Source organism: Erythrolamprus reginae, chromosome Z (genome assembly GCF_031021105.1).
Source record: "Erythrolamprus reginae isolate rEryReg1 chromosome Z, rEryReg1.hap1, whole genome shotgun sequence".
In the NCBI taxonomy this organism is placed as follows: Eukaryota; Metazoa; Chordata; class Lepidosauria; order Squamata; family Dipsadidae; genus Erythrolamprus; species Erythrolamprus reginae.
The window spans coordinates 51,772,459-51,799,544 of NC_091963.1; the positions used below are offsets into that span (position 1 = coordinate 51,772,459).

General features: G+C 42.4%; 2 protein-coding genes across 8 annotated transcripts; one reads left to right on the forward strand and one right to left on the reverse strand.

Moving 5' to 3' along the window:
- Nucleotides 1-78: 78 nt before the first annotated feature.
- Nucleotides 79-20,606, reverse strand: NKIRAS1 (NFKB inhibitor interacting Ras like 1). 6 transcript variants are annotated; one of them, XM_070727868.1, is made up of 5 exons: nt 20,379-20,588; nt 19,877-20,005; nt 19,339-19,580; nt 7,468-7,572; nt 1,728-1,810 (listed from the first exon to the last, which is right to left on the reverse strand). In XM_070727868.1, the coding sequence occupies exons 2-4, from the start codon at nt 19,968-19,970 to the stop codon at nt 7,507-7,509; spliced, it is 402 nt and encodes a 133-aa protein (XP_070583969.1). In that variant the 5' UTR covers nt 19,971-20,005; nt 20,379-20,588; the 3' UTR covers nt 1,728-1,810; nt 7,468-7,506. The 6 variants fall into 6 exon arrangements, with proteins under 6 accessions (XP_070583966.1, XP_070583965.1, XP_070583964.1 ...); XM_070727865.1 differs by lacking the exon at nt 7,468-7,572 and having other exon boundaries at nt 79-1,810; nt 20,537-20,606; XM_070727864.1 differs by lacking the exon at nt 7,468-7,572 and having other exon boundaries at nt 79-1,810; nt 20,466-20,588.
- A 50-nt stretch (nt 20,607-20,656) lies between these two features.
- RPL15 (ribosomal protein L15) lies at nt 20,657-24,510 on the forward strand. 2 transcript variants are annotated; one of them, XM_070727856.1, is made up of 4 exons: nt 20,657-20,721; nt 22,180-22,361; nt 23,000-23,136; nt 24,154-24,510. In XM_070727856.1, the coding sequence occupies exons 2-4, from the start codon at nt 22,190-22,192 to the stop codon at nt 24,457-24,459; spliced, it is 615 nt and encodes a 204-aa protein (XP_070583957.1). In that variant the 5' UTR covers nt 20,657-20,721; nt 22,180-22,189; the 3' UTR covers nt 24,460-24,510. The 2 variants fall into 2 exon arrangements, with proteins under 2 accessions (XP_070583957.1, XP_070583959.1); XM_070727858.1 differs by having other exon boundaries at nt 20,690-20,721; nt 22,177-22,361.
- The last annotated feature ends 2,576 nt before the right edge of the window (nt 24,511-27,086 follow it).

The window sequence follows — 27,086 nt, forward strand, 5'->3', positions numbered from 1 at the left end:
TGGGGGTTAGGGACCCTTGATATAATGGACAATATAATTTATTCCTGATAAAAGAATCATATAAAAAATAAGAAATACTTTTCAGGTAACATAACAAAAAAGTTAAATAGGAAGATTTTAATGGATTATGAAATTAAATCCTGGCCCAGAGGGCAGACTTACATACCTTTCCAATGATCTGTTGATTTTTTTGCAAGTGACTTTTATCAAAAGATTGGAGTTTCCCTAGCAGTTTAACAATAGAGCAATTTATTTGTGGTTTCAGGCCATTATTGCTTGACATATTTGGAAGGAGAATGGGAATAGGTTTTTTTCTTTTGCAAGGGGGGGGAGGCATCCATTTATACTAAAATGCTAACATTTTTAATATCTCTATCAAAAAAGTTAATTTTCTCTTTTAATAGTGCTCAAAATATTATTTGAAATGAACATAATTCAATTCAGCTTTCAATCAATATTAATTAAAGCACAATAATTCACTAGTGGCCCAGAATTAATAGTTATATAAAATTCACATATTAATTATGCTTGTTATGATGCTATAAACACTGTCCTTCAGTAAAATGCACTGAAGGACCGGTTGTGAGTACAATATATAAATAGATGAGTCATTTAAATGTGCAATATAAATAGAATGGAGTCAGAATCTGTATTTCAATCTATAATTTCATCTAGATATGTCATCCATGCTATTTTTGTTACATTCTTGGAAGCTGCATTTAAATTAGAAAAATGTGCTTAAAATATATCACATTAGGCATTAAAGTATTTTATTCCTGGATGGAAATAAAAGAAACTTTGATCAATTTCTGTACTGTACATATGAGAAATTTCACTCCAACAATTATTACCTACTTTCTGGTTTTGCATCATTCAGCATTGTAATAAAAATTGTGAAAATACAAATCTTGAAACTTTTTCAGTATGTTTGGCCCTATACATTGTGCTGATCCACCAAGCTTTCCCCTTATATTAACTACTAGTTTCCATTCTAGAGCTCCTCAAACGTGGCAAAAAGCTTTGCAGAGCTCACATGACATTTTATGACTCTGTACTTAAAGGACTCTGGAACCATGAATGTTTTGAATATGGACCTAAAAGTTTGCACACCTTTGTTTTATACCACAAGGAATATATGTGCAAAGTTTCATTGAAATTGAAGGTGGTCAAGTGGGGAAGATTCTGAAAATTGGTCCACTTGACAAAGAATGACCCATAAGTTATTCTCATAGCACAATGAAAAAAGTTATCAAAATAAACAACTTTTTTACCTTATTCTTTCATTTCTTTTCTGAAATGCCAAGTGACGTGGCAATACTCTCAATGACTTTAGAATGCTCCCTTTAGAAAAAGTTTTTTTCCCCCTGCACTCGAGCATTCTCCAATGTGCATTCCACGAAAATATAATTGAATACAGAGAACTATGATCATTTCAGTGTTTTTATGAAGTGATTTCAGATGTCATTCTCATCCTGATGTGTGAGAGCTGCTTTAGTTGCTCTAGAAATGAACAACTTTGGAAATTCAAAAGTTACAGCAGATTCTTGACCCAGTGGAGGCATAAGAGCATTCAGTAATCTTCCTTATTGCATTTGACTCTCCAATGGGAGAAAGAAAATTTTGACTTGTTCTGAGATTGGTAAAGTTTGCTTGCTAACACCACAAAGGGCTCCATCATTGTCCTTCTATCCTTTACTGTCACTTCCCATAATTTCACAGCCTCAGTCCTAGCCCATTGCTGTGCAACTTCATTCTGTACTTGTCTTTCGTCCAAAAGGTCAGTTTTATTACCTAAAACAATAACTGGACACTGCAAAGAAGGAATAAAACAATCAAAACAGGAAATAAGCTCAGTGACGTAAAACCTATTTTGTACCAGTTTCCAAATATAGAATAATCACATTATTGGGAGGGGGAAAGAGACTGGAATACACTCTTCCCTGCATTTTAGACAGCTGCTATCATTCCAAATTGACCATGCAAAATTCAAATAGATCCATGGGCTAAATAAATAATTCTTTAGCTCCTTGATTGACTTCTGTAATGTTATATATTTTTTCAATTTTAAAATCTAGTAATTGAATAGATACATTTAAAGTAGATGCATTAAAATTGACTTGGTAATCACCAAAATCTCACTGACTCCATTTCCTGTATTTTATTACTGTTATTTACATTTAAATAAATTTTATTTAAATAAGTATTTACATTTACATCTCCATATGTTGTTGTTAAAACCATTTGTTCCTATAAACAAGGTAACATCTATTTATGTTCCTCTGATCAGAATAAAACAATAGAACAATTACTATAAAAGCAATAAAAGATATTCTAAAATGATGGCCCTATTACTATTGAACAAAATTTAGAAGTGGGCCCAACTTCAAGATCCTTGAAAAACACTGCTTTTAAAAACAGTTGGAGCTAGGCTTAATTACATGTAAAACAATTCCATTAGATTGAAGAGTTTTCAAATGATTAACTTGGTATCATTAATTTGAATATATTTATTTGGACCATGATTATATTTGGATACTGCAGAGAGAGAAGATATGCTGAACTGCAATATTAAGTATTGCCGTAGAGAAAAGATGCTAGTTCCCCTACCCGATCCAACAGAAGTAGACCTAACTTCTATGCTCCGGAATGACTACATAAACTAATACAGTGATACCTTGTTATACGAACCCCTCATCATACGAACTTTTTGAGATACGAACCCGGGGTTAAGAATTTTTTTGCCTCTTCTTACGAACTTTTTTCCCCTTATGAACTTGCCGCTGCCACTGGGATGCCGCGTTGCAAGCGAAGCACCCATTTTTGCAATCCTGGGATTTCCCTGAGTCTCCCCTCCATGGGAAACCCCACCTCTGGACTTGCGCGTTTTTCGATGCTGTAGGGAAATCCCAGGAGGGGAATCCCAGGATCGCAAAAACGGGCGCTTCATTGGCAACGGAAGTCCGGAGGTGGGGTTTCCCAGCAAGGGAAGTCTCAGCGAAATCGCAGCATCGCAAAAACACGGAAGTCCAGAGGTGGGGTTTCGAGGACTTCCATGGTTTTGTGATGCTGCGATTTTGCTAAGGCTTCCCTCGCTATGAAACCCCACCTCCGGACTTCCATTGCCAGCGGAGCGACCGGTTTTGCGATCCTGGGATTCCCCTCCTGGGATTTCCCTACAACATCGCAAAAATGCGGACGTCCGGAGGTGGGGTTTCCCATGGAGGGGAGCTTCAGGGGAATCTCACCAGCGCAAAAAGGGGCGCTTTGGCTTGAAAAAGGGGTAAATTTTGGGCTTGCACGCATTAATCGGTTTTCCATTGATTCCTATGGAAAACATTGTTTCGTCTTACGAACTTTTCACCTTACGAACCTCCTCCCGGAACCAATTAAGTTCGTAAGGCAAGGTATCACTGTACTTCCGTTTTATAGGCCATCATTTGAGAAAACCCACAGGAGAAAGAAATTTTGACTTGTTGTGATGGGTAAAGTTTGTTTGCATATACCACAAAGGGCTCCATCATTGTCCTTCTATCTTTTATTGTCACTTCCCATAATTTCACAGCCTCAGTCCTAGCCCATTGCTGTGCAACTTAATTCTGACAATAACTGATTGCAAGTAAACGGCAATCAGTTATTGTCATATAAATACCAGTCATAAATATTGTTTCTTTTTCTCTCCAAAGGAAAGATGCTATAAATCGGTAGATGATTATTCAAACACACAGTTCCAAATCTAGCGCACACATGACGAACCTAAGTGAATAGACTTATTACATTCTGTTCCTTTTTAGAATGTGATTCTAAAGTTCTAGTTTTGTAGAATGTTTGCTGCCAATACTTCCAACATGTATTTTGGTTGCCTTTAGAAATATGTTAACTAGACAAAAAGACCAGTTTGGTTTAGTAATTGTATTAGACTAAAAACTATTTTGAATTCTAATCCCCTCCAGAGCACAAAAGCAGATTAGGTGATTTTGAGCCACATACTCTCCCTTAAGAATATTAGATATGCTCACCACCTTATTTATGAAAATAATAAAGAGGAGATTAAAAACTTCTACCAATATGGTGAGAGAACTTATTGCAGCATTAGATGGAAATGCTGTAATAATGAGATTCTATTAAAGAACTCCCGAGTGCTTCAGATACTTCTCTTTCCACAAGACATGCAGATTTTGAATGCTGGCTCATGTACAATATTTCCCAACTTTTTAGAGATGTTGAGAATGGAGTGATATTTTCACTCAAAATGAAGATTGAATAATTGGGTGGCTGCTGTTAAATTTTAGCGCATATTGTCTATACCATCTTCTTTGAATAGAAAATTTCTTTGGTATATGATGCTGTACTCTATTACAATCCCCTCTTGTCTGTAATTTATGCCTTTATTACAGCAATACATATTCATAAGTCCTGGATTTATAATCACAATTGGGATCAAAATTTCCATTGCTAAGTGAAAGGGTTAAGATTTTACAGTATTATTTGCCACAGATGACCAAGCATAATTGGCGAGTTATGTAGTTGTTAAGTGAATCTGGCTTCCCCATTGACTTTGCTTGTCAGCAGCCAGCTGCGTAGGTCACAAATGACAATCACTTGATAAATATATTCCAACTGCCAAACACTTGCGTTTTGATCATGTAACTGAAGATGCTGCAATAGTTGTATGTGCAAGAACAGTTGTATGTGCAAGAACAGTTGTATGTGCAAGTAAGTCAAAGTTTTCAATGCTGTTATAACTATGCATGGCCTAAATGAATGGTTGTAAGTTGAGATTTACCTGTAGCACCTATTCACTGGACTCATATTTAATTTAATTTAATTTAATTGACTTCTATGTGGCCAAATCCCAACAGGACTCAGGGTGGCTTACAACAATCAATAGTACATACAATAAAAAGTCAAATAATTAGTAATAAGAACATTAAAACCTATAATAAAACATAATGAATTATCCAATCGAATCCACATACATGTAGAACAGTTGCAGTTGGATATGATACGATGTTATGTTCATAACCCCCAGGCCTGGCTGCAAAGCCAAGTCTTCACAGCCTTTCAGAAAGATAGTAGGGTGGGAGCAGTGCAGACATCAGGGACTGATTGGTTCCATAACATTGGGACATCCACAGAGAATGCTCTTCCTCGTGGGTCCATCAACTTGCATTGTTTAGTCAACAGGACCTGGGAGAGGTCAAGTCCCTGTGACTGATTGGTCTCTGGGAAGTATATGGCAGAAGACAGTCTTGTAAATAAATTGGTCCTAAGCCATGTAGAGCTTTATAGGTAATAACCAACACCTTGAATTGTGACCGGAGACCAATTAGTAACCAGAGCAGTGCATGGGGTGTTGGTGTTATATGGGTTTATCGAGGAACACCTATGACAGCTCGTGTGGCTGCATTCTAGACTATCTGTGGTCTTAACACTCTTCAAGGGTAGCCCCATGTAGAGCACATTGCAATAATATAGACGGGAGATAATGAGGGCCTGAGTGAGCCTCCTGGTTCAGAAGGGCCTCAACTGGTATACCAGTCAAACCCAGGTAAAGTTCCTTCTGGCCATGGCTGAGAGATGGTGGTCAAGGTTCAGCTGTGGATCTAGGAGGACACCCAAGTTGTGGACCCTATCTGAAGGGGGTTAAATTCCCCCCCAGAACAACTGATGGACAGATAGAATGGTCCTTTGGAAGAAATGCCCAGAGCTACCTGGTCTTGTCAGGGTTGACCTTGAGCCTGTTTACTCCCATCCAGATCCTTACAGCTTCCAGGCACTGGCACATTACATCAACTGCTTCAAAAAATTGGCATGGGGTGGAGATGTATAATTGGATATCATCAGCATACTGATGATACTGCACCCCTTGCCTTTGGATGATCTCACCTAGTGGTTTCATGTAAATGTTAAATAGTAGAGGGGAGAGGGCTGACATCGGGGCACCCCACAAAGTAGGGGGCTTAGGGGTGGACCTCTGTCCCCCCACTAACACTGATTGGGAATGACTAGCGAGGTAAGAGGAGAACCATAGTAGAACGGTGTCCTCCACTTCCAACCCCTCAAGACATTGAAGAAGGATACCATGGTCGATGGTATTGAAGGCTGCCGAGAGGTCAAGAAACACCAGAATAGAGGAATAACCCTTAACCCAGGTCCGCCAAAGATCATCCATCAGTGCGACCAAAGTAGTTTCTGTGCCGTGAACAGTCCTGAAACCAGACTGAAAAGCGTCAAGATAATCGGCTTCATTCAAGGACCGCCGGAGTTGGAGCACAACCACCTTCTCTACAACCTTATCCAAGAAGGGTAGGTTGGAAACTGGTGTAAAGTTTTTTAACTCGGCTGGATCCAGGGATGGTTTCTTGAGGAGGGGTCACACAACAGCTTCTTTCAGTGGTTGTAGAAAGGACCCCTCACTATTATCTGGCTGAGAGACTTTGATTAGGGATTTGCATGTAATCTAGCAAATCTTGTTATTTTAATAGTGATAGAGACAAAAAAGGATTGCTAAATTCTCCATTGTGCTGAGGAGAGAATCTAAGAATGGGTGTTACTCTGCTCTTCTGCCTGGAGACTAAGCCTGTCATCATTTTTGGTGACGCCTCCCTTGCTTGTTGACCTCCCAGTTTAGCTCAGTCTGCAGCCAGTAGAGAAGTTTTTAAAACAAGTGGCTTCACAGCACCATTAATTCCTAGATTCTCTTCAAAGCTACAAGAAAAAGGGACATCTTTGAAGATTGCAGGAAAGTGATCAGGGTGGCTATCCGGTCTGCTAGTTAGCCATCTCTCCGGCTATTTCAAGAGCCAAGGTCCCTGCCACTCCCACAATACAGCGGAGGGGAGCTTGATTTCTGACCCAGCTCCAAGCCAACAAGCCGAGGTCCCTGGCACATCATTTTGCACTGCAGCAGAGGGGTCTCAGTCACTGTCCAGATTCATCTGGGAATATTGATAACAGCTAGTACTATCAGCACTGATTCAAAGACCAATTGTCTGCAGTAGGAACAGAGGGCCATATTCCTCCTCTGAGGTCAAGGCCATTACTTGAGGAAACCTTTATTCCTATTGCAACCTTTATTCCGCGGGGTTCCCCCAAGAACTGTCTGATCATTTAAAAATGATTATCTCCCAGGAAATAGCTGCAGGCCTACAACAAGGGAGTCAACCTAACCAAAACTTCCCAATACCAGACCAAGCAATTGACATCCATGGCACAGGGCCCCTGGATGGAACCTCAATGTTTTCCTTCTCAGGCACCTTCCATCCAGAGCCCCAGTCCAGAGACTAGGACTCCTCAACCACAATTCTGGTCATATTTTCAGCAAAGCCACCAAATTATTTGTTGCAAGAAACAAATTACTTTTTAACTAACTGGGCATTCTTAATAGCCACAATGAGCAACATAGAAAAATACAGAAACCAAAGTAAAATTAAAATTATTAACATATGGAAAAGAAAAAAAGAGCACCTTGTCTTCTATTCTGAAAATGATGTCAGATGCAACTCTCTAGAGCAGGGCTGTCAAACTTGGGGCCCGTGGGTAGAATGTGTCATACCCTGGCCATGCCCATACCTGGTTTAGAAAAGAGCAAAAAAAAGTTCTGATATGTCATGTGATGCCACCGTGACATGGTAAGTTTGACAATCCTACTCTAGAGGAAAGGACCAAATTCACCCTTTTTATTTTTAAAACCTGTTAAAACTGTTAATAATTCTCTCTCTCTCTCTCTTTCTCTCTCTGTCTTACTTTATTTCTCCATCTCTCTTGCTTTCTTTCTCTCTCTCTTGCTTTCTTTCTCTCTCTACTTTATTTCTCTCTCTCTCTTGCTTTCTTTCTCTCTCTCTCTTGCTTTCTCTTACTCTCACTCTTGCTTGCTTTCTCTCTCCCCTGCTTTCTTTCTCTCTCTTGCTTTCTTTCTCTCTCTCTCTCTCACTCTCTCTCTTGCTTTCTCTCTCTCTTGCTTTCTTTCTCTCTTGTGTGCTTTCTTTCTTTCTTTCTCTTTCTCCCTCTTCCTCTCAGCCTCCTCTTGCTACCTGTTGAACGGTGGTAGCAACGGCCATCTTTTATTCGTCTTTGGCGGCAGGTGGTGGGGGACGAGGCAAAGCTTGGGACAGGTTCCGGGCCCGTCACCCCTGGCAGCAACATTGACGCAAGTGACCGGGTGCAGGCCTCGATGTCATTTCAAAGTCCCACAGAGCTGCCGCTGAGGAGGAGGAGGCAGCTCTGTGGGGCTTTGAAATGACATCAAGGCCTGCGCCCAAGAAAGCAGCACGTTTTTCAAATGCGTCGCTTCCCCAGGATGCCAGTTTTGGCTCCTCCCCTGCTGCCACGTTGGGGGCTGCCCTCTGCCGCTGAAGACGAATAAGAGATGGCCATTACTACCACTGTTGAACAGGTAGCAAGAGGGAAGGAGGAGGAAGCGCGAAGCGCCGCTTTGCCGCTCCCGGCAGACTTGGGGGGGCAGGCGGGGGTGGAGGGGCCCCTCCGCCACCCTCCTCTCTGGGCAGCCTTTGAAAAGCATGCACCAGGCTTCATTTTTAGTGCGCTACAGCGCATGGCACACTTTAGAGGGAAACTGCCTCTCAACAGCCTTCAATACCATTGACCATGGTATCCTTCTGCGACAGCTGGAGGGATTAGGAGTGGGAGGCACTGTTTTATGGTGGTTCTCCTTGTATCTTCAAGTAGATATTAAATAGAAAGGGGTCTGTCCTCTCCCCCTTTCTATTTAATGTCTACATGAAGCCGCTAGGCGAGATTATCCAGCAGCATGGGGTGCGGTATCATAAGTATGCTGATGATACCCTGTTATACATCTCTACTCCATGCCAATTCAACGAAATGGTAAGGGTCTGGATGGAGGTCAACAGGCTCAAGCTCAACCCAGACAAGACCAAGTGGTGTGGGCATTTTCAGCATCCATTGTGCTGGGGGGAGAAACATTGACCCCTGCAGATAGGGCCTGCAACTTGGGTGTCCTCCTGGACCCACAGCTGAACCTTGACCATCATCTCTCAGCTATGGGCAGAGGGACCTTGGACCAGATTTGCCTTGTGTACCAACTGTGGCCCTATTTGGACCAGGAGGCTCTGTACACAGTCACTCAGGCCCTCATCACCTCCTGTCTTGATTATTGCAATGTGCTCTACATGGGGCTACCCTTGAAGAGTGTTCGGAGATTCCAAATTGTCCAGAATGCAGCCACGTGAGTTGTCATGGGTTCACCTCGGTACACCCATATAACACCTATTCTCTGTGAGCTGCACTGGCTGCCAATTATCACCTATAAAGCCCTATATGGATTAGGGCCAGATTATCGATGGGACCATAATATATGCTGCTAAAGCCTCAAAAGAGGAAGAAATTGCAAAATCTGTAAAGAAGGGGGATAAAACCTACTTCAGATATATTAGTGATAGGAAGAAGAAAAACTGCAGCATCACGAAGCTGATGAGGCCAGAATAAGGCCGAAATAGATCTATCCTAGTCTTCCTTAATTTTAAAATTCAGCAGAAAAACATGTGACACATACAGCATATAGTTTGATGACTATGAATAAATTAACTGTCTTGGAAATGGCCCTGGGTTGGGCCGAGAGGCAAAAAAGGAGCTGTGATGTTCCTTCAATATACCAGGATGATTCGATGCAAAAAACATGTAACCCTTCCCTGGTACAGAGCTGAATTGGATACTGTAGCCTAGAGCAGTGTTTCCCAACCTTTTTTGAGCTGCAGCACATTATTCATATTTTCAAAATCATGGGGAACATTGAAAGGGGGGGCGGGGGGGGGGGGGCTAAAGAAAAGTTTGGACAAAAAAACCTCTCTCTTCCTCCCTTTCGCTCTATTTCTCCCTCTTTCTCTCTTTTCCTTCCTTCCCTTCTTTCTCTCCATCCCTTTCTTACTTTCTTCCTCTATTTTTTGCTCTTTCTCTCTCCCTCTTTCCCTTCCTCTATGTCTTTCTCTCTCCCTTGCTCTCTCTCTGTGTCTCTCTTGCTATCTTTCTTGCTTTTTTCTCTCTTTCTTGCTCTCTCTCTCTTTCACTGTCTCTTGCTATATGTCTCTTTCTTTCTCTTTGCCTCTCTTGCTATCTCTCTTTTTTTCTCCCTTTCTCTCTCTCTGTCTCTCTTGCTATGTCTCTCTTTCTTTCTCTCTCTCTGCCTCTCTTGCTAAGTCTCTCTTTTTCTCTTGCTATGTCTCTTTCTTTTTCTCTCTCTCTGCCTCTCTTGCTATGTCTCTCTTTCTCTCTCTCTTTCTCTGCCTCTCTTGCTGTCTCTCTTTCTCTGCCTCTCTTGCTATGTCTCTCTTTCTCTCTCTCTCTCTGCCTCTTATATGTCTCTCTTTCTCTCTCTCTCTCTGCCTCTCTTATTATGTCTCTCTTTCTTTCTCTCTCTCTCAGCTGACTGCAAGCGGGAGCCCTGACGGCGGCAGCTGGACGTGCTGCTGGACGCCGTATATACCAGGGCTGCAGCACCAGCATGTACGGTGTCCAGCAGCATGTCCAACTGCCACCGTCAGGGCTCCCGCTTGTAGTCAGCTGAGAGAGAGAGAGCTCCCTCTCGCCGCCGCCTGGAGCTCCCTCTCGCCGCCGCAATCTCTGTGCAACTGCCTGCGGCCGCTGCAGCCACCACCCACCCCTGCTCCCACCGCCAGTGCCCTCCCGCCGGGCCCCAAAGGACACTTGCCGCCGACGCCAGAGAAGCTCCAGCTGGGCGGGGCTCCCACTCGCAGCTGTCCCTCGGCTCCTGCCTGATGCCGCGGTTTCTGGCGCTCTCCTGCTGGGCCCCAAAAAAGGAAGGCGAGAAAAAGGCGCAAAGAATGAAGCTCTCCTTCTTTGGGGCCCAGCAGGAGAGCGCCGAAAACCGCGGCATCGAGCAGGAGCCGGGGGACAGATGAGAGCGGGAGTTCCAGGTCGGCACCGGCAGCGCCCCGCCCAGCTGGAGCTTCCCTAGGAGCTTCGCGGCACACTTGGCCGTGTCTCGCGGCACACTAGTGTGCCGCAGCACACCGGTTGGGAAACGCTGGCCTAGAGGTGAATTACAAGGCAAAGGTTGCAAGTTCAAGCCCCAGGGAGGATATGACTAGCTGATGAGGCCAAAATAAGGCTGAAATAGATCTATCCTAGTCTTCCTTAATTTTCAAATTCAGCAAAAAAACATGTGACGTATGTATGTATGTATGTATGTATGTATGTATGTATATTTGTTTTCGTAGATTTTCACGGGTACAGGTATGAAGGTCTTGACATATTCGGGTTTCTTCCTGTATAGGATTCAGAGATTTTTGTTGACGTTTCGACGAGGTCCCACTCATCATCTTCAGACTGATTCTTCTGTCCTTGTTCTAGGGCGAGACCTGAGCTGCCTTCCCTCTATAAATACTGGTGGGTGGGTGTGGTGTGCTGGCTCAGCAGCTGCAAGCTGTGAACTAAATTAATTTCCAAAACAGAACACTACAACAAAAGAATATTCATGGAAGCCATTGAGATAGAAAAACATCCTCACAATATGAACAAGCGTGATGATACCTCCCGCCTACCAGACATCTGGAAACCAGCCCTCATTAACAAACGTATCCCAGCCATACAAACTGAAACTGGACTCAGAACACAGGACACTACCACCAATCACTTCCACCAGACCCAAACCCACACCCACCCTACAGATCAAATACAACCACCACCCAGGAGCCAAACTACAGCAGTGCTCCCAACTGTTGCAGCCCCCTCTAACTTGCACACAAAGCAAACTGAAAAAAACACCATAAACACATGACCAGACCACAAACTCGCAGCCAAACAAAAATTGTTACACCCCAGCAGTTTTCCCTCTAATTTTTTTTCGATGTGAGTAGAAAAGTATAATGTCTGAGCGGTACATTTCCATGTCTGGGCGTGGATTGGTTAGAAACAAAAGGGGGTCACGTGACCTCAGGACACACAGCAACGGTCATAAAAATGAAACGGCAGCAAAGTTTTGATCCTCCGCTGCTGCGAAGGTGCTAAGTGTTAAAAAGGGCCATGTCAGTTTTTTCATGTCCGTTGCGACTAAAATGGTCAGTAAATGAACCAATGAGGACAATTCTTCTATCTCCTGAGTAAGACGGTTATTAAGTGAGCCTCATTTTACCACCTTTCTTGCCACAGTCATTAAGTGAATCCCTGCAGCTGCTTGAACATCCCAAAAGAAGTCACATAACCCTGGGACATGGCCACCATCATAACTAACTTGTCAAGTGTCCAAAGTTTGATCCAATAACCTCTTTATTTTTCTAACAAATTCCTTCCTTCCTAGAAGGAAGAATAGAAAGAATAAAGTGGAAAAGGGGATTAAAGGGGGATACAAAAAAAATTAAAAAGAAAAAAGTTTGGTTCAAAGTTCTGCTCAGATTGAAGAAATTGGAGTTTGAGAAGGGTTGATTAAGCTTGGAGTATTGTTTTGTTTGCTCTTTTTTTAACTTCTATTTTTCTATTTAGATATATGAATTTAGGAATTGCTGATCTGTTTTAATACAGTTAGAAGTATTGATTATAATAAGATATGCAGTAGGTGATACTGATTTGGATTAATGCATAAATGGAATTGAATTTAGCACTGGCATACTGATTAATAAGTTAGAAATATTTTTTGAAGGAACATTAAGGAGAGAATTTAACTAAAAGAAAATGTATGTAACTGGATGACAAAATTAGAAAAAAAACCTTTTGCAACTTTTGGGATGATTGATATTAGTTACTAAGAAAATACTGCATTTTATTCATGGAAAATTAGATGGTACATTGTATTGTTTGAATGTTGAGAGAGAAAAAAATACCCCCCAAAGGTCCTTCCATCCTCTTTCCCTCCATTCATTTCATTCTTCCTTCTTCCTCCCTCCATTTCTCTCTTTTCTTTCTCTCTCATTCTCTCCTTCCAGGGCTCTCTCATTCCTGCATCCTCTCCCTCTGTCTCCCCTTCACTCTCTCATATGTTTATCTCTCCTCCCTTGTGTATCCAATCACACTTGGCCAATAAAGAAATAAAGGAAGGATTGTCCCGGAACAGATTCCAATGGCTCCAAAATGGGGGTGGGCGGGACCCGGTCATGTTGGAGGGAAACGGGGCGGAGAAGAGACATGCTTGCCAGGCGCTTGGCTCCAGCCCCTCCTGCCTTTTCATCCTCCCTCTCCGAAGCTTCGTCCTCCCTCTACCAACCCCCCACACATCTCTCCAAATTTTTACAACTCCTCCCATTGTCTCAGCACTCACAATGATCAGCTCTCATCTCTTTTGACTGCTGGATTCTCCCTTTCAAAATGCGGGGGGGGGGGAATCTTCCAGGCCCTGCTTTAAACCCTCTCAGGTGGCTTTTGAAACTCCTTCCCAGCGATTGGGTGGTTTGTGTCAGCAGCTTTGCTGGCCATCGCAGGTCTTGACGTCAGGGGCCCCCTGCTGCCTGACCAGCTCTGTCGTTGCATGCTGCTTCCCCAGGCGTCCTTGAGGTCAGCGGGCCCCTGTGCCGCGGGGAGGGGGGGCGTGCAAGTCTTTTGCCTCCACCGCCTCCTTTGCCACCGCCCTGCTTCCTGAGCCCGTTTACAAGGGGCTGGTGGAAGATCTGATGTTGCTTTTGCTAAAGGTAGGGAAAAAAAGAGTAAAAACGACATTGGATCTTCCACCAGCCCCTTGTAAACGGGCTCAGGAAGCAGGGCGGTGGAAAAGGAGGCGGTGGAGGCAAGAGGCTGGCATGCTCCCCCCCCCCCCCGCGGCACAGGGGCCTGCTGACCTCAAGGACACCTGGGGAAGCAGCATGAAACGACAGAGCCAGAGAAGCCGGGTGAGGCTTACAGCCCACGGGGCACCGGCTCCATCGCGCTGGCATGGAAAACTCTGGGCTGAGCTTGGTTTTTCCCCGCGCCCCAGCGCGCTGCGCGCGTTACAGGTAACATAACACCCCAGATACACATTACAAAACAGCTAAGTAGCCTGCAGGCTCCAACTACTCAGGATATCACCCCCCAATCCACAAACATCAATTAATCAGCATACATCAATTACATCAACGACCCCAGGAGTTACTCCACTGACTCACCAGGAAGTTTCAACACAGCTTGCAGCTGCTGAGCCAGCACACCACACCCACCCACCAGTATTTATAGGAAGGCAGCTCAGGTCTCGATGTGTTCACCCTAGAGCAAGGACAGAAGCACCAGCCTGAAGATGACGAGTGGGACCTCGTCGAAACATCGCCAGAAATCTCTGAATCCTATACGGGAAGAAACCCAAATATGCCAAGACCTTCATATATTTATTTATTCAATTTTTATGCCGCCCTTCTCCTTAGACTCAAGGCGGCTTACAACATGTTAGCAATAGCACTTTTTTAACAGAGGTAGGCTATTGCCTGCACAATCCAGGTCCTCATTTTATCTACCTCAGAAGGATGGAAGGCTGAGTCAACCTTGAGCCGGTGACGAGATTTGAACCGCTGACCTTCAGATCTACAAGTCAGCTTCAGTGGCCTGCAGTACAGCACTCTACCTGCTGCGCCACCCCGGCTCATTCATATATATATGTATGTATGTATGTATGTATGTATGTATGTATGTATGTATGTATGTATGTATGTAATGTTTTGCATGTCTATGCGACGTTTCGGCGAAATCACATTCACCATCTTCAGGCTGTAGTTCCAATCTTTGTGTTGTTTTAAATGGAATGTTTGCAACTGACATTTCTTCCTAGTATGTAGTGTGGGGGTGGAGATTTGCTTTGAATGTAGCAAATAGATTGGGTGACCACGTTTCAGTGATCTGATTGGTTGGTGTAATCATAGTTATTAGAAGGAATGATATGGAGATTTTTTTGAGGTGTTTTGTTTAAGGCTGATTTCCAAATATAAAATTCTAAAATCATAATTATTAGAAGGATTGACATGCTGATTATTATGAAGTGTTTATTTTGTTTAAGGCTGGTTTCCAAATCTCTGGCAGGCGGGAGGTATCATCTCTTTTATTTAGACAAAAGGGTCTTCTCTCAATTTCGATAGCACATATATACACATATACATTATACACACACACACACACACATACATACATACATCTATAAAAATTATTGACTGAAAAATGTAAATTATAATATGTGTTTACTATAGTGTAACATATAAGGTATATGGATTGATTGTTTGGAAAAAAAATTGCAAAAAAAGAAAAGAAAGAAACATGTCTTTCCCAACAAGGCCTGCAAAATACTGAACTAGTTTCTTCCAGTGGAGTGGGAACAAGCAGGCTCAGACAGGAGAAACAAACAGGCTCTGCAACAGGAAAATAGTTATTTTTGTGTTTCTTCTTCTTTAATTCTTCCACACGCCTCCTTATGGGTTACCTGGAGTCCGCCAAAATCTCCAAACGGCTCCTGGACTACTCTGAAGTTACTTGCGGAAGGGCCCCCCCAGTACCACTGATAACACAGGGGACAAAGCTTCACCACTCATCCGCTCCTCCCCACTGGCTCCTAGTTTGAAAAAGAAGCCTGGTTTAGGTGATGTTGGCGATGAGCTTCTTCCCATTTCCAAAACCAATGACCCTCTGAAGCAATTCTTGCTGCAGATGCTAAAGCCTTGTGGGTTGGAGATTGAAGAACTCATTCTCTCTGAAGGAGAAAACTGGCACCAACATTGCACTTTTTAAATAGGTATTTTTAGCATAATTTATTCAACTCTAGCTATATCCTTGTATTTTTATTCTTTTACTTATTTTATTTTTATTTTTTATGAATTGTCTTAAGTAATTAGGGGGTTTTTAAAGGATGGATGACTGGAATTGGATGGATGATATGTATGGTAGGAATAAGTGCCCTTTGATGAATGGAGAAGTCAGTATTTTGGGCATTATGGAGGCAGGAGGGTTGGGAGACCCTATCTCTGGGGTGGCGGAGGGCCAGAATATTCCAGTACTGCTGGGGAGAGGCAGATATGGCGGTAGTCATGGGCAGTTCATTCACAGGGAACGAGGAATGCTGCTTGAAAGCGATCCCTTGTTCCGGCCCGATGGACTCAACTCGGGGGTCTGGTGATGAGTGTAACTCTGGCCCTGGACTCAGGCTGCTGCTGCTCAATGCCAGGTCAGTCGTGAACAAAGCCCTCTTCATCCGAGATTTGATCCTGGATGAGGAGGCTGACCTGGTATGTGTGACTGAAACCTGGCTGGGCCCAGAGGGGGGAGTTCCTCTCTCTGAAATATGCCCAGCCGGGTTTCAGGTATGGCATCAGCCACAACCCTAGGTAAGGGGGGGGAGGAGTGGCTATTATAGCCAAGAAGACTAGTGGCCTACGCAGACTCGCTGCTCCTGAGATTGCAGGTTGTGAGTCCCTCCTTGTGAAGTTGGACCTAGGGTTTCAATTGGGCTTGTTGCTCACGTACCTGCCTCCCAGCTGCGTGTCAACAGTCCTGCCTGTGCTGCTCAAGAAGGTGGCCTGGCTGGCGGTGGATTTCCCCAGACTTATTGTCCTGGGGGACATGAATCTGCAGTTGCTCAGCGGATCCTCTGGGCTAGCGCAGGAGTTCATGGCCACCATGACAGCCATGGACCTGACGCAAGTAGTTCAGGGCCCGACTCACGAGGGGGGACATGCACCCAACATGATATTTCTCTCGGAGCAGCTGAATGATGGTCTGAGACTAAGGGGCTTAGATGTTCTGCCTTTGTCATGGTCAGACCATTTTCTGCTGAAGCTCAACTTCAAGGCTCCAATCCCCCCTCGCAGGGAGGCAGAACCGACTAGCTGGTTCCGCCCCAGATGCCTGAGGGACCCAGAGGGCTTTCAGAGGGAGCTTGGGGTTTTACCGGATTCACTTATTCACAGTTCGGCAGAGTCCCTTGCTGTGGTCTGGAACAAGGCTGCATTGGGGGGTCTTGACCGGATTGCGCCGTTGCAACCTCTCTTTGGCACTAGACCCTGGAGAGCTCCTTGATTTACCAAGGAAACCCGGGTGTTGAAATGCCAGAAGAGACATCTAGAGAAGCGGTGGAGGAAAAGTAAGTCTGAATCTGATCAAACACTTGTAAGAGCCCATATTAAGACTTACAAAGTGGCGTTCAAGGCAGCAAGATGCGCGTACCATGCCACCTTGATTGCATCAGCGGAATCTCGCCCAGCCGCCCTGTTCCGGTTAAGCCGCTCCCTTCTTAATCAGAGGGGAGTTGGAGAGCCCTTGCAGGGTAGTGCCAATGATTTTAATAAGTTTTTCGCTGATAAAATCGCTCGGATCCAGACGGACCTTGACTCCAATTGGGTAGCAGTGTCAACTACCAATGAGTCAGTTGATGTGACTGCGGTACGTCTTTGTCCATCTGTCTGGCAAGAGTTTGACCTGGTGACACCTGATGAAGTGGACCAGGCCATTGGAGCTGTGAGTTCCGCCACCTGTTTGCTGGACCCATGTCCCTCCTGGCTGGTTTCTGCCAGCAGGGAGGTGACACAGTGCTGGGTCCAGAAGATTGTCAATGCTTCTCTGAGGGGGAATCCTTCCCGGCTCCCTACAAGGAGGCACTTGTGCACCCCCTCCTCAAAACGCATTGCCTGGACCCAGTCGTACTCAACAACTACCGTCCAGTCTCCAACCTTCCCTTTATAGGGAAGGTTGTTGAGAAGGTGGTGTCGCTCCAGTTCCAATGGTCCTTGGAAGAAGCTGATTATCTAGGCTCTCAACAGTCAGGATTCAGGCCCAGCTACAGCATGGAAACTGCTTTGGTCGCGCTGATGGATGATCTCTGGCGGGCCCGGGACAGGAGTTTATCCTCTGTCCTGGTGCTTCTTGACATCTCAGCAATTTTCGATACCATCGACCATGGTATTCTTCTGTGACGGCTGGAGGGGTTGGGAGCGGAGGGCACTGTCTTGCAGTGGTTCTCCTCCTACCTCTCCGGCCGATCACAGTCGGTGTTAGTGGGGCGCCACAGATCAACCTCGAGGGTTCTCCCTTGTGGAGTGCCTCAGAGGTCGGTCCTCTCACCCCTAATATTCAACATCTACATGAAACCTCTGGGTGAGATCATTCAAGGGCAAGGGGTAAGGTGTCATCAGTACGTTGATGACACCTAGTTGTACATCTCCACCCCATGTCCATGGGACACCCCATGTCCAGTGGAAGTGATGTTCCAGTGCCTGGAGGCTGTTGTGGTCTGGATGGGTGTCAATAGGCTCAAACTCAATCCTGACAAGACGGAGTGACTGTGGGTTTTGCCTCCCAAGGACAATTCCATCTGTCCATCCATTACCCTGGGGGGGAGAATTATTGAGCCCCTTGGAGAGGGTCCGCAACTTGGGCGTCCTCCTTGATCCACAGCTAACATTAGCACACCATTTTTTGGCTGTGGCGAGGAGTCCGTATGCCCAGGTTCGCCTGGTACACCAGTTGCAGCCCTATCTGGACATGGAATCATTGCTCACAGTTACTCATGCCCTCATCACCTCGAGGTTCGACTACTGCAACGCTCTCTACATGGGGATACCTCTGAAAAGTATTCGGAAACTTCAGATCGTGCAGAATGTGGCCGCATGAGCCATCATGGGTCTCCTTAGGTATGCCCATGTCTCGTCAACACTCCGCGGCTTGCATTGGCTGCCGATCAGTTTACGGTCACAATTCAAAGTGTTGGTAATGACCTATAAAGCCCTACATGGCATCGGGCCAGAATACCTATGGGACCGCCTTCTGCTGCACGAATCCCAGTGACCGATAAGGTCCCACAGAGTTGGCCTTCTCCGGGTCCCGTCGACTAAACAATGTCGTCTGGCGGGACCTAGGAGAAGAGCCTTCTCTGTGGCGGCCCCGGCCCTCTGGAATCAACTCCCCCAAAGATCTGATTTGCCCCCACCCTTCTTGCCTTCTGCAAGATGCTTAAGACCTATTTATGCCGCCAAGCATGGGGGGATTAACGCCCTCCACCCTACCATCTGATTCAAACATTTGTGAATGGTGTGATTGTGCTGACCTGTCTGGGTTTTTTTAGAAATTATGGGTTTTAATTTAGTTTCTTATCATTGGATTTGTATTTTATTGTATTCCTTTTGCTGTTGTGAGCCACTCCAAGTCCTCGGAGAGGGGTGACATACAAATCTAATAAATTAAATTGAATTGAATTGAATTGTGATGGGGAAAAGGAGGATGAAATTGTAAACCAGACTTTCTCTCTTTCTTCAGCTGCTGCTCAGTGCTGGAAACTTGATACAAGCAAGCTGTGAGAAGAGAAGAGGCTGTTTCCCAAAGAGGGAGGCAACCTGCCAGCCTCCTCAGTGCTTAAGTTGACATAGAAATAATACTTCAAATAGACTAAAAAAATAAAAGAAATATTCTTACCTCTTTGTTTTCTCTAAACTTGTCAACCTCCTTTTTGAGCCAGTTAACTTTCTCAAAAGATTCCAGACTATTTACAGCATACACTAGAACAAAGCCATCCACCATTGAATAGTAATGTTTAGGGAAATCATCTTCCTCTTGTAGTCCTTGGGTGTCATACAGACGTAATTGTTGTTTTAGTCCTTGATCTGTTTCAGCCAGCGCAACAAATATATCTTCCATAGTTCTGTTGCACTTTTCACCTTTTTTTTTTTTTAAATAAAGAGCAAAACCATTTCTTGGGGGATATAACATAAAACTTATTTATGTTTTCTACAAGCCAGCTTGGTTCAGGAAAATGCATACAAGAGTTTACTAACTGTTCCTGAGATCTTAAGTTTGCCTTTTGTGAAAAAATGTAATTAACCTATATTAACCAATGCAAACATGGTACATAGATCATTTTACATCAATTATCACCTGGCAGAATTTATTAACTATTAAAGTGGCAGTTATAACATTAGTTAGGCAACAATTAAAAAATAGGTATATTTCTTACCAATGGTGTGATTACCATATATAACTTGTTTCAAGATAGCAGTCTTTCCCACTGAACACATTCCACAGACCAACACTTTGGAGCCTTTTCCCATCTTCTTTCAGACAACTATCGGTAGAACTCCAGAACCTATAAGCCATGCAGAATGGTAGTTATTTTTCTCATTTCATAGATTATTTAAAGATAAAAGTATGCTATTGCTATTTATAACTGAAGTGAGAGACAATCATTTTTAAAATTACAGGACAACCCTCCTAAGAACCTAAGATTTATCCATATTTCTGGAGTGTCGAGCAAAATGCTTCTAAAATTATTTTTTTATTTACAAAAAATAAGTGCATAAGTTAATGAAATTTGAAGTTATTTTTTTCCAAAAGAGGAACAAGTAAAAAAGATTTTAAGTTTAAAAGAATTATTCTATATTCGAATTTCTTTAACACAATGAGCTTCGAATCCTGGAGTAAAATTGGAATTTAATTTAAAATAAGAACTCAGTCAAGACCTTCCAATAAACCCCATTTCATGGATCGTGTGAAATAAACAAGAAAGTGTATCTCTAAAGTATTATATCATTAGTAACTAAAATAACCCCGAAGTGTGATTAAGAAGAATCTTTTCTAGGATAATTTCCATGGCTAGATGCCTTTTAAATGAACATAACTTGCAGAGAACGGCTAGGCGAAAGTTTCCAGCCCATAGCACGAAAGTTCGATCTCTTTTAACATGTGTTTCCCATGAACTACATTTCCCAGCAAGCACCTGACCACAAAGTCTTTCCTGCCCTACTCCAGTGCAAAGCATTTTGGGAAAGAGGCCTTTTCCTTTCGTTCTTCGAGCGTCTTCTGGTAAGGTTCCTTGGGTTCTTTCTGCGGACGATGTATCCGGTGTCATCGTGCAGTCTGGAGCCTCTTTCCATCCATTTGGTGCAGATTCTTATGGATCGAGGCTCGGGGAGAGATAATGATTACGTTTTGTCAATTGTGGAAGAATAAGAAGGGTTTAGAGTGGTTGGCAGAATGGCGGCTAGGACCTTATGCTACCTGACGAGATGGAAGGATGAGAATGCAAACGAAAAGAATAGTTGAAATGCTGAGTTCCTTTGGCATCGGGTCTATTCTTACAGCTCAGAATTATGGTGAAAATCGAGCGATAGCAGCTCATGCCGTTTTTCCTTAATGCAAGCCTCTATTGGGGGAAGGAACTTTGAAAAAGTAGACACGATTTTTTTTTTTAAAAAAAATATTTATTTTTACATACACACATGCACACATTTCTTCCTATTGTGTTCACAAAAACAACCCTGTGGAATAGATTGGGCTGATAGTGTTTGGGTTAGGGTCACCCAACTGGCTTTAATGGCTAAGGTGGGATTTGAGCTGAAGGTTTTCCAGCCTGGTGCCTTAACCTGCTAGACATTCCTGCGCCAAGCCTCAGTTTCAATCAGTGATTTTCTATTTAAATCCAATTAATAATAAAAAAGGTGAATCCTCTGAGTGTCAGTGAGAATAAAAAATACAATTGAAGTAGAAAATAAGGAGTAACTCCCAAGTTGGCAGATTTATTTTTAAGGTTTTACTTTTTACATAGTAAATGATGTAAAACATTCTACCTGTAACTTTAGATAGTTGCTGTCAAAATAGACTATCAAAGTTCATTGCCTTGGGACAAAGCAATAATCTATGTTTTTGATCAAAGCTAAAACCTATAAAATTTGAGGGGGGGAATTGTAAAAACATGTACACATCTTTATTCATGCATGTTTTGGGGTGTAGGGTGTATATATAGTAAGCAATAACAGTTTGAAATTGTATCATAGACATCTAGTTTCAGAAACTGATGAAAGGAAGCAAAAATGCCCTTTTTCTTTAATATGTAAAACATGTTTGTTTGTTTGTTTGTTTATTGGATTTGTATGCCGCCGTCTTGGAGGACTCGGACCAGCTATGAGTCTGAAGTTAAAATTGCTTTTGTGAGCTTACCTGCACATTAACAGAAAAAATAAACCTAAACAATGGCATATTTTTATGGATTTACTTAATCAATTTTAGGGAACTTATTTTTAGATATTGGAGAACATTGTTTATTTATTGATTTGATTTTTTTTAATGCCGCCCTTCTCCTTAGAGCTTAGACTCAGAGAGGCTTGCAACTTGTTAGAAATAGCACTTTTTAACAGAGCCAGCATATTGCCCCCACAATCCAGGTCCTCATGTTATTTTAAAAGTGTCCCTTTTAGTATGTATCTGTTATTAAAGAAATATGTAGCAATATTATGTGACACAATTATTAATTTTCGTTAGTAGGTAAGTCATAATGGGTGCCTACAAGTATATCCAAGAACTGTGGAGGAAGAAGCAATCTGATGTGATGCGTTTCCTTCTGCGTGTCCGTTGCTGGCAATATCGTCAGTTATCGGCACTTCATCGAGCTCCTCGTCCAACCAGACCAGACAAAGCTCGCAGGCTGGGATATAAAGCCAAACAAGGTAATGAGAAAAATTAACATCCAAAGAGGATAAACTGCAGGAAACATCTGAAAAGTCAGGTTGATAGAAAGCTTACATAAGGCAGCAAATCTTGATGATTTTGTTTGTTATGTGAATTTAATTTCTATCTTTTTTTGTTGTTGCTATAAATCATCTCAAATTAATAAAATGGGCATATGTGGATCAAAAATACAGAATAGGGGGGTAGCTTAGACAAAAGTTTAAGATGCTAATAGAATTAGAGCAAAAGAGAAGAATTACAGAGTTGGAAGGGACCTTGGAGTTCTAGTCCAAATTTCTGCTCAGGCAGGAAACCCAAATACCATTTTAGACAAATGGCTCTTTAAAAATTCCAGTGTTGGAAAATTCATAAATTTGGAGACAAGTTGTTCCACTGATTAATTGTTCTAGCTATTGTGAAATTTCTTCTTAGTTCTAGGTTGCTTTTCTCCTTGGTTAGTTTCCATCCTTTGCTTTTTGCCCTGCCGTCAGGCACTTTGGAGAATAGCTTGACTGCTTCTTTGTGTCAACCCCTGAAATATCAGAACACTGTTATATGACCCAAGTCCTTCTTTTCATTAAAAAGATGACTTGGGGTGACATGATAGGAGTTAAAATGCTATTTGTTTCTGTTGTAGGTTATGTCATCTATCGCATCCGAGTTCGTCGTGGTGGTCGTAAACGCCCAGTTCCTAAGGGTGCTACTTATGGAAAGCCTGTGCATCATGGTGTGAATCAGTTAAAATTTGCCCGGAGTCTGCAATCTGTAGCAGAAGTAAGGAAATCTTGAGGAGAATTTTGAGAAATTTTATTATAAAATGATAGGTTACATAATTATAAATTACACTATTATTATAATGCAATTTTGTCCATGTATTAAACTAGTAAGCTTAACTAATGAAAATTGCTCACTGAGTAATAGTGATGGTATAGTGTTTCTGCTATTAGGAATATGTATTTTATTTATAAATAGTGCTATGATAAATAACTAATCTTCACATACACGAAGACATTGTCTCTGTGTAAATGCAACTGGATCTATAGAGCAGTACATAAACAAATTGGAAATAAGATTACAAATTGATTTAATGATTCTTGGTGGATTGGATTAGATTTTAAGGATTAATTGTATTCCTTATTTTTTCTGGTAGACATAGTTAATTAAAATGTTACATTATCATAGCTCATGTGTGAACACTCGTCTTTTGCCACTCAAATACTATTAGTTTGGATCAACATTTATAAAATCGTGAAAATTTTCATGCAGAAAAGAGTGCTGGCAATACAGAGTTTTGGCTCATGGGGAAACCAGTATGTTCTGAATTACACAGAAAACCACATCAACCAAGTGAATGTTCGCAAGAGGCTGACATTAGTTGAGAAGCATTGGTTGGGAATAATAGTTTACTAGTGGAAATAGTTAATGTTTAAAGCAGCTGAGTAGTTCAGGGGTGGGGAATTTGTGGTGGGTGGGGAATTTTTATTTTTGGATTGTTATGTGTGTTGGAACTGGTCTCTAGCGTCTAGTGACTTTTGTATACACATACAGTGACAATAAAGTAAATAAATAAACTGTTCAAAGCATGTATTTATGGAATCAAAATAACCAGATTTGGGGAAATGAGACATGGCCATTGAGGAAAATGAAATACTCATATGTAAGGAAAGGAAATATTAAATTACTTGTAAGTATTTTACTCATTTCTTTTACATCATGTTTCTCAATCTGATTTCATCTGTTAAATATATGTATAGATACAGATGCTTATATTTAAACTATTTTATTTTCTAGGAGCGTGCTGGCCGACACTGTGGAGCTTTGAGAGTACTGAATTCTTACTGGGTGGGTGAGGATTCCACATACAAATTCTTTGAGGTCATTCTGATTGATCCATTCCACAAAGCTATCAGGCGCAATCCAGATACCCAATGGATCACCAAACCAGTTCACAAGCACAGAGAGATGCGTGGATTGACCTCCGCAGGGAGGAAGAGCCGTGGCCTTGGCAAGGGCCACAAGTTCCATCACACAATTGGAGGATCACGCCGTGCTGCCTGGAGACGACATAACACTTTGCAGCTTCATCGTTATCGCTGATAATAATGATTCTAAATTTATCACAATAAAAAGTCATCCAGAGGTTTTACATTTCCATTGCATTGTGTGGTCGTTGAGGTGAAATTGGGATATACAGTATTAATTAAAGGGTTCTTGATGCAGTTTCTAAGCTATAAACGTGACTAGAAAATGCAGTTCAAATTATTTTGATTCTATTTTTTTTTAAAGTTAAAAATAAAATCTGCACCAGAACCAGGGGAAAATGCCCTGTGAGCAAACACCAAATTTTGGAATTTAAATTATTTCAAAAATGATTTCATGAAGATTGATATAAATTTATTACAGATTGGGCTCTATTTTGTAATTATAATTTATATAAATTGTGATAAATTTTCTGGAAGTAGAATGATTAGATATTCTTTGTTCACAGTGTGCTATTTTGTTAGCCATAAATAGACATTAAAAATTATTAGTCCAAAATTTCATAAGCTACATGTTTTAAAAAAGGCTACATGATAATTCAATAATTCATGTTTAGACTTTTATAGTCACAGTTGCAGTCAGAAAATGGCGAATCCCTTTAAATACAGATAGCCCTCAACTTACGACCACAATTGAGCCCAAAATTTCTGTTAAGTGAAATTCCATTTTATGATCTTCCTTACTACAGTTATTAAGTCAGTCACTGCAGTTATTATTATTTATTAAATGTATATGCCACCTCTCTCCAAAGACTCGGGGTGAATTACATCATATCAAAATAGTATACGTCAAGGTATGTTTAATTAAAATTAAGAATTATATTTAAAAAACTAAAAAATCCTATTAGCATAAACATGTCCATTCAAACAAACCAACTATACATTCATTGGCCAGGGGGTAGAATCTAATGAGCCCAAGCTTGGCAGCATAAATGAATCTTTAGACTCTTATGGAAGGCGGAGAGGGTGGGGACAACACGAATCTTGGGGGAGTTGATTCCAGAGGGCCAAAGCTCTCACACAGAAGGCTCTTCCCCTGGGTCCTGCCAAGTGACATTGTCTAGTTGACGGGACCTGGAGAAGGCTGACTCGATCTAACTGGTCACTGGGAGGTGGTCCTGTAAGTAATCTGGTTCCATGCACTGTAGGGCTTTATAGGTTATAACCAACACTTTGAATTGAGTCCGGAAACCAATTGACAGCCAGTGAAGATCATGGAGCGTTAGAGAGGTGGACATGTCTGGGTAATCCCATGACTGCTTGCATTTTCAAATGTAGAGAGCATTGCAGTAGTCTAACCTCGAAGTGATAAGGGCATGAATGACTGTGAGTAGAAACTCCCTGTCCAAATAGGGCCACAACTGGTGCACCAGGCGAACCTGGGCAAACCCCCCCCCCAGCCGACATGATGTTCCAAGGTCAGCTGCGGATTGAGGAGGATGCCCAAGTTGCAGACTGAGGGGGACAGAAGTTGCCCCCCCCCAGGGTAATGGACGGACAGATGGAAGTGTCCCTGCGAGGCAATACCCACAGCCACTCCGTCTTGTTGGAGTTGAGTTTGAGTCTGTTAGCATTCATCCAGACCCCAACAGTCTCCTGACACTGGCACATTACTTCCACTGCTTCACTGAGTGCACACGGGATGGAGATGTATAGTTAAGTATCATCAGTGCACACGGGATGGAGATGTATAGTTAAGTATCATCAGCATAGCGATGGTAACTCACCCCGTGCCCTCAGATGATCTCACCCAGCAGTTTCATGTAGATATTAAACAGCAGGGGGGAGAGGATGACCCCTGAAGAACCCTATCAGGGAGGGACCTCGGGTGACCGACCAGAGAGATAGGAGGAGAACCACCGTAAAACGGTGCCTCCCACTTCCAACCCCGCTAGTCGGTGCAGAAGGATACTGTGGTTGATGGTATTGAAAGACACTGAGAGGTCGAGCACCAGGATAGAGAATAAACCCCTATACCGGGCCCACCAGATATCCATCAGCATGATCAAAGCTGTTTCCATGCTGAAGCTGGGCCTGAATCCTGACTATGGAGGGCCTAGATAATTAGTGATAAAGTGAATCTGGCTTCCCCATTTGCTTTGCTTGCTGGGATGCAAGTGTCATTATAACTTTAGTCATTAAATACTTTAATTTAAATGCAGGGGTTTAGTTAAATAGGTTGTTACGTAGGGGACTTCTCAGCTCAGTATCATAACCCATTATTTTTTCCAGATAAAATTGTTCACCTAATTCCAAATGGAAAAATCTAAAATCTACATTCTTTTTTTTTTGTGGTATAAGATTTTTTTATTTTTTTCTCCACCATAAAATAAAACAATATATAGTTATAAACACAATAACAATATTTAAAATCAATCATGATACTGAAGCTGACTGTAGATCTGTAGGTCAGCGGTTCAAATCTCATCACTGGCTCAAGATTGACTCAGCCTTCCATCTTTCCGAGGTGGGTAAAATGAGGACCCAGATTGTGGAGGCAATATGCTGGCTCTGTTAAAAAGTGCTATTGCTAACATGTTGTTAGCCACCCTGAGTCTAAGGAGAAGGGTGGCATCAAATCAAATTAATAAGAGAAATTTCCATTTTCCTTCTGGAATGTGGTGACCCACATCTGGAGAACACCAAAACAGTAAATTTTGAACATAACTTAAAAAAAAACCCAAT

Coding starts and splice junctions, on each gene's coding strand:
- NKIRAS1 (XM_070727865.1), bottom strand. CDS start 19,970: ATGGGAAAAGGCTCCAAAGTGTTGGTCTGTGGAATGTGTTCAGTGGGA. Junction 19,581..19,876: donor ATATGGTAATCACACCATTG/GTAAGAAATATA, acceptor AAAAAAAAAAAG/GTGAAAAGTGCAACAGAACT. Junction 1,811..19,338: donor AGTTTAGAGAAAACAAAGAG/GTAAGAATATTT, acceptor CCTTCTTTGCAG/TGTCCAGTTATTGTTTTAGG.
- RPL15 (XM_070727856.1), top strand. CDS start 22,190: ATGGGTGCCTACAAGTATATCCAAGAACTGTGGAGGAAGAAGCAATCT. Junction 22,362..22,999: donor GGGATATAAAGCCAAACAAG/GTAATGAGAAAA, acceptor TTTCTGTTGTAG/GTTATGTCATCTATCGCATC. Junction 23,137..24,153: donor GTCTGCAATCTGTAGCAGAA/GTAAGGAAATCT, acceptor TTTATTTTCTAG/GAGCGTGCTGGCCGACACTG.